Source organism: Tripterygium wilfordii, chromosome 14 (genome assembly GCF_013401445.1).
Source record: "Tripterygium wilfordii isolate XIE 37 chromosome 14, ASM1340144v1, whole genome shotgun sequence".
In the NCBI taxonomy this organism is placed as follows: Eukaryota; Viridiplantae; Streptophyta; class Magnoliopsida; order Celastrales; family Celastraceae; genus Tripterygium; species Tripterygium wilfordii.
This window is the reverse complement of record NC_052245.1, coordinates 2,670,046-2,677,350: the sequence shown is the minus strand read 5'-3', so window position 1 is coordinate 2,677,350 and position 7,305 is coordinate 2,670,046. Positions and strand designations below refer to the sequence as shown.

At 39.7% G+C, this 7,305-nt stretch overlaps 2 protein-coding genes across 2 annotated transcripts; both read right to left on the bottom strand.

The window, feature by feature from the left end:
• Positions 1-1,153: 1,153 nt before the first annotated feature.
• On the bottom strand, positions 1,154-2,099 carry LOC120014313 (feruloyl CoA ortho-hydroxylase 2-like). Its single transcript, XM_038866233.1, has one exon. It carries the CDS (start codon positions 1,851-1,853, stop codon positions 1,437-1,439), a length of 417 nt encoding a protein of 138 aa, XP_038722161.1. The 5' UTR covers positions 1,854-2,099; the 3' UTR covers positions 1,154-1,436.
• A 536-nt stretch (positions 2,100-2,635) lies between these two features.
• On the bottom strand, positions 2,636-7,254 carry LOC120014304 (two-pore potassium channel 3-like). The gene is made up of 2 exons (XM_038866225.1): positions 5,741-7,254; positions 2,636-3,331 (listed from the first exon to the last, which is right to left on the bottom strand). Exons 1-2 carry the CDS (start codon positions 6,871-6,873, stop codon positions 3,184-3,186), a joined length of 1,281 nt encoding a protein of 426 aa, XP_038722153.1. The 5' UTR covers positions 6,874-7,254; the 3' UTR covers positions 2,636-3,183.
• Positions 7,255-7,305: the final 51 nt, after the last annotated feature.

Here is a 7,305-nt window from a genome sequence, read left to right as displayed (position 1 = left end):
AACGGGAAGTTGCCGTGAAATCTTTTCGGCCAAATACTTGCAAAATGCCCCCTATCTGGCGCGCCAAATTGTAGGAGCCGATTTCTACAATAGTTGAAAGGTCAATCTTTCTTCCTGTGGGGTCCGTTTGCAGCCTTGGATCCTGCAAGCTTCACAACAAGGCAAACCGTGAAAGCTCCTTAACCGGCTTGGGGGGTGCCGGTCGTGGAGGCTCCGACGATCAAGTTAGTACTTGTCGGAGATGGAAGACCAGCTATAGTCTTAGGTGTTTTGTCTGAATAGGTTTTCTCTGGAATTGGTAGAAAATGTTTCTGTTGTGTTGTCTAGTTTGTTTAGAAAAAATGTTCTCCCTCCTCATATGAAAATAGAGGGGTCTTTATAGAGAACGAGGATCGACCTCGGGAATTGTGTGTCCATTCCAGGTATACTATTGGACCAAATTGTACGAAGGAAGTGTACAAGAAGTCCACTATCCCGGTTGTGTCAGGGTAAGCGGTAAAGTAACAATATGTCATAATTAAGACAGGTGTCGATGATAGTATGGAAGTTTTGTAGGCGGTATTTAATGAATAGATACGTATATGAAGGAAAGCCATACCTAAGGATGTGAGCCAGTCACACCTGTAAATATCGGCTGTAGATTAGACTGACAAGAACTGCTTTATGAGTGATGTAGTCCGAGTAATGGCGCTTATAGATGGTGTCGCCATTACTATGTTCTGGCGACTGTACTGGGTCGCCAACACCTGCGGATGCTTTGACACCTAGTTCCATCATGCTAAGGAAGGATCATAATAAAGTGACCAGTCTATAAAGCTATAAAGATCCTGTAGATAAGTATCAGAGAATATGACAGTAGTGGTGTCAGAATACTGTTTATATTACGTAGCAAGTAATGTAAAGATTGTATATGGACCCAAAGATTGGCTTTTAGTTTCGGGCCTAACTGCGATAGTTAACCTGGGGGGCCTAGACAATCCAGCTCATCTTGTCGATGTGGGACCAGGTGGGGCCATACCATTTTTGGCACCTACAGTACCCACATCTCTAAAATTGACAATAATCCCTCCCGGAACCGGATCAACCCGAACATATTCACCGGATTTACTGTTTATCACTTCAAGGCCGCCGACATTTTCATCGTCTTGAAGTAAAGTCAAGAACACGGCATCAGAGTGCAATTGGACCCCCACAGTGCCTACAGCTTCAGGTATGAAATGGTACTTGTTAATTCTGAACAACATAGGCCAACCCTCAAAGGAGTAACCACTCAGTCCCATAGTTTTAGTCAATTTTTCCAATATTTCCATAGCCAAATCATTGATTCCCTGAGCATAAGCTTCGATTACGCTCCGTTGATGGTTAGAGAGACCGAGCTGAGAACAGAATTGTTGAACAGCTTGATTGGAACCAATATCATAGAGTCCAAGTGCTTCTTAGAGTGGGTTGGACTGGCTGCGATCAATATAGCAGCTCCCAACAATGGCAGGGAGGTTGTTTTTCTTGATTTCGATCGGAAGATCGAACAGAGAACTCACCAGTGCCTTCATATCTGACATCAGTGAGATGGGTATGGTGTGATTCACTAATCTGAAACAACCCCATTCCTCGCATGCCTCTTTCAACCCTTTCTCGTATTTTCCTGGAAAATTTTGCATATCAAATACTGGGACACTCGAAGTGCTTTTCTTCTCCATTGATAAATTTTTTTTAAGGAGAATTGGATTGTAACTGCAAATTATGATGATTTGATGGTGAGAACAGAAATGGTACCTCTGGCATTGCCGCGGCACACATTTATAGCCACTCACTTGTACAAGAAGTCCAATGAGGACAAGAAATGTGCCGTCCATAATACCTAAATTATGGCAACCGCTCGTACAGTCCAATGAGGATGAGAAAATGTGCCGCCCATAATACCAATTTATGGCAGCCAGGTGATGTTCTCAGTCTATTGACCAACGTAACGTGATGTTCCTGGCATTTGGGTAAACCCTTTTAATTTCCAGTCAAGCTCGCTGAAGACTGTCTACGTCAACCAGAAATTCATAATCAAAAGCATGTGTGCTATAATTCATTAAAATACTTAAGAGGGTCAATGCCTGTAAAACTTGGTAAGCTATAGTTTTTAGTCTTGAAATTCTTGATGATCCTACTCTGTCCTCTGTGGACAGTGAAAAGGCAAAATGTTGGCCTTCAAAGGTAATTTGCTCTCTAGATGGTTGAGTTAGTGTAAAGTTAAAGCTTTTAAACTTAAAAATTCAAGGCATAGACTAGTAGTGAAAACATAAGGTTGTTGAATGGCCAAATGGGTCTTGTATGAAGGGAATGCTCATAATTAATGTTTTTTTTGTCATGGAGGATTAGAACTAGCAAGTATAATGACAAGATCCAAAAATTCTACACAGACTGCTCTTTTGCAATCAAACCAATGACTTCAAATAGCAAAAAAAAAAAAAGGGCATGCGACTTAAAACTGATATTGCAAGAAACTGCATGATTTTGGTATTTGCAGAGGAGCATGATCCATCCCTCAACATCAGAAGACCATGTTAAAATCTAGAGTTCAGACTACTTAAAACGGCTTTTACGGCGAAACAAAGGCAGGTCATTTAGGCCAAAAAAGGGAGAGAAATCAAACAAAAAGGACCTTGCATAAAACTGTCAAATAGATCTGAAAACAAGATGTGCTTAGTAAAAAGAGAGATCAACTTCCATCACTGAACCCCTCACTTTTATATAGATACTCTACCAAAAAAATAAATTTAACCATCAACAAAATTGTCCATACAACTTGTTCTACCTGCCGGATCAACTTACGTTTTGTCTGTTCATATTCCAGCATTTGATGTGGGCTAATACCATCGATATCTTTGTGAGAGCTGATTTATATCAAGAAAATATAACAGCTTCAAAGTTGATTGGCTTCCACAATTGGCTGGGAAACAGAATAAGGAGAGACTGATGCATTACCCCATATCTCAACACGAGAGAGGGTGGAGGGATTGCATAAGCCAAAGGTACCAGCGGATAAGGAATTGAGTTTATACCATACCAGCATTCATCAATTCATCCCTGTGGCCAAACTACAATCCAGCCCTTGATTTAGTGACTTGTCTCCAGTTGAAAAGTTTCAGGAGTTACATTTTACATAGATGAAACCCCCCACAATGCTTTTTTTTTTCATTGATGACTCTCCATGAGATCCACAAGAGTTATCTTCCCACAATTGCCAGTGTCTAGCCGATCAAATTGTTTGCAAATCAGCAGAATGTCTTTCTCCGTCACCTTTCCCATTTCCTTAAGTTTGTATATGACATATTCAGATTTGCTGCATAAGTGCACAAAACAAGTATAAGTGCTCTGCAGAAGACTATATGCCACTCAGGGTCAGCTTTAATTCAACAAAAAGGAACAAAATCAAGAATGCAACTAGAGTGAAATCTAACGAGGATAAAAGAACTTTGTGAGAGCAAAACACAGTGAATTCGGGAATAGAAATTACGAGATCATTTCAAAGGATGTATGCTACAAAATTTAGAGAACGAGACAATTGAGTAACCAAACAAGGTAAAGCAAACAACAATTGGTGTAGGAGAAACAGAAGTCAGATTTAGGCATTACACTTTCAGAAATTTGCATTAAGCAACAAAAGATACACTAATAAGAAGCATGTTTTTCCATGACCAATAAGATCTCAGTGCTCCAAGATGGTAGATTCCAGCCCAGCTTCTCACATGTATACAAATACACACACAATGACACCTATTACTCAAACAAGAAAAGTAAAGCCATGCCACTTATGCTGGGCATTGGTAAAAAATAGATACAACAGATTCCATCTGCGTATACCAGTAAAGATGAAGATTAGGTACCAAAAAAACAACGTACTTAGACAGCATAACAACGTCATCTCTGTCCTCCAAGATGCTACATAAAGAAGGTGTTCAATACCGTGGAATGTAAATATTCGTTAGATCCATGGTAGTAATAATCACTATCATCTCTCATAGATCCAGCATGGAATGTTGCCACATTTATCGACAGGCGGATAACACCATGTATAGATCGAACACAATGATCATCACACCGTGACTTCTCAGAGGCAATTATGAGAAGCCTACTTAGAGTAACCTGCTTAGTTTTAGAAAGACTTTTTAAGATGCCTCAGGAGAATCAGTGTAACATGTCCAGTCCTCTGTGTCACATTCTGAGTACAACTTCTTAAAGGTAAAGACCAGCAAGCGCAATTAAAGGATGGTAATACTAAGAAGATTATATACCAGAAGAAACATAAGTCGACTTCTAAGTTAGTATGACCTTTTGCAGCAGTGTACTTGACTGACTATCAGTAAATGTCCTCCGTATGTGTAGTTCAGAATAGATATGTTTAGAACTTAATATAAATATCTCAAATAATACTACTCATGGGTGCAAATCTTTCCCAGCCTGGACAACAGAGTTGGAAAGATCCAATTTCATTTTTCTCGAACCATTCTCGGTTATTATACTACAACCAAAAACCTATTACAACAAAAAATAAAATTAGCAATTAGATGTCTGTTCCACAATAAACTCTGAACTGCCAGATTGTCGATATCAGCTCTTGATACTTGATAGAAAATCAAAATATATGACGAAGTGCAAAGGGTTGAAGATTTGACAAGCACAATTAACGCCAGGTAGAGCGATAATGTTTTTTGGACACAAGGACAGACATGCTTATCTTTCCCCAAAAATCTCTTGCATACAAACAGCAAAGCTGCTCAGTCTTCCTACAAAGAAATTACTGAAGCAGCAGACTATGCCTTTTCAAGAGATTCAAAAATCCACCCCCCACCCCTGGGACCTTTCCCCCTCTCCAAAAGCCCAGCTGTTTTAAAAAGAAGTTGTAAAACTCACTTAGGTTGCATTTTTATCTGTTACCACTCGAGATGAAGTTTCTACAATCAAATTATAAGTGCAAAAATGTCGACCATGAGTCGCTTTTGTATCCATTACCATGTCTCTAAGGATCATGCAGCACTTCTCATCAGTCACAATACTTAACGGTCCAAAACTTTCAATAATCACAATGAAGTTGATGAATTAATAATTGATAAGTTGGGAGGAAAATTCTATCTGCCTTCTTTAAATCACACACAGAACTTCACAGGCAAAAATCTGCTGCCTTTTAGGAAAATAAAATAATTCTACTGGATACTTAACTTCCTACAGAAGTGCAAAAGTTTCGCTCTCCTACACATCAAATATGTTTCAAGATCTCCTATTCCTAAATTTTCTCCACAATTTTGCATGGACAATTGGAAGTTAGGCATAAATTACAAGGTGTGCAAGAAAGAGATAAAACTCTATTCAACAAAGGCACATGGAATTAAATAATTTGGAATCAAAACTTTGCAAGGTTGTCTTAACCAACCTCTATGTCAAAGCTAATTCAATAGATGTGAAATCAGAAATTGTGAGCAGGCATTGAATATTGAAAACTCACGATCACTTTTCTACATAAAAAGATGCAAGCTATGCGAAGAAAACCAATAATAAAGAAAAGTATACACAGGGCATTGATCCCTTCCAAACCACTTCAAAGTTCAACCCATCAAGCACCTTTACTGTGTCCAAGAGGTATAAGAATGCAACAATCTGGTACTAGTAGGAAAAAAATTTTAAGCCACTAGCATAAAGTTTATGGATCAGCATTCATGAATAAGGCAATAATAAGAGGAGAGACTAGATATACCTCACAAACCCATTGTTGTCAATATCTGCGGCAAGAAACTCAGAGACAGTCATATCATGACCAAGCACCCATTTCGCCATCCTCCTCTGCCTCCTATCAACTCTTGCTTCAGCCAAATATAAAAATGCTCGAGCAACTGCAAGAGTGGATACAAGCAACCAAATGGAAGCAAAAATGCGACCCGGAAGTGACCTGAATGCCCTGTCTCCATAACCTACGGTTGTGACTGACATAACTGAAAGGTAAAATGCATCTAACCATTCAAGTTTCTCTACAAAATGCATCACACCTACTCCTATCCCAATACAAAGAACCACGACTCCCAATGCCAATGCCACCTTCATTCTTATTCTCATCCTTCCTTTCTTCACATCAATTATATAAGAACCTGCAGATTCCTTTTCACCCTCACGTTTCACGTGTTGCAGCAAATAATTTTCTTGCAAATCAAGCACATAACCAACCATCCCAGTAAGCAGAATATCAACAAAACCAAAACCCACCAAAACAAACATTATGGAAAACAACTTGGTGGACGTGCTGTTAGGGGTGATATCACCATAACCAATTGTGCACATTGTCACAATGCAAAAATACAACGCATCAACAACTGGATGAGTTTCACTCACAGAGAACTTATGGCGGTTGAACGAATATATCAGAACACCCAACGACAAGTATAACAATAAGAGAACAACCGCTTGGCGAATAATGGATTGTGATCCCAACTCAGGCTTGGTATTAACAGGGTGATTAAGTTCATTGATCGTCGACATAGCAGGAGCTGTTTTGGACCTGTGCAGATTGGTCTTTTTGCATATGAAATTAGGATCGATAAGCCAAGATTGCTGTAGCGACGGTGATATCGTCTCTTGAACGGGAGGTTCGTGAAGAAAAGAAGAAGAGGAGGGTCTAGAGGAATTAAGAGACAAATTCAAGGCATCAACAATAGGAGAAGCATCTCTGGGAGAGGAAGACGAAGGGCCAAATATGAGTCGGTCCTTGAGTTCCGACGGGGTTAGAGGAAGAGGAAGAGAAATTTCACCGTCCTCGGGAAGAGGGTGTAGAAGCGGTGGCGGAGGTGGGTTTCTTTTCCTCGGGCTCAAATACGGAAGTAGAGGTTCCTTCTCCATCTGGGTTCTTGGAAGCGGTGATTCCCAGGTCTGAGACGTTCTTGCAGAAAAGGGTTTGGGGAAAGGGAGAAGGAGGTGGTAAGCACCAATTGCAGCAAAATCAATTTGGTTTCGAAGATTTTATATATCAATAAAATAGTAGAAAGAATCGAAATTTAGAGTGATATAGTGAGGAAGGATGAACGGTTTAAAGGTGTCAACCAATATTTGAATATTTGAAGCGAAGAAGAGAGAGTTTGATTCGATCTTCTTCTTCTGTTGCGACTTGGGGGATCCTAGTAATGCGCATACTACGATTCAGAAACACGAACGGTTTCTCTGCAGAGAAGAATATACTGACCTACTCGCACCCTTTGGAGCGCGTACAATTCCGTAATACACGCAATAACTTTGAATGGAATTAACATACAAACCTGAACTATTACTAACAAG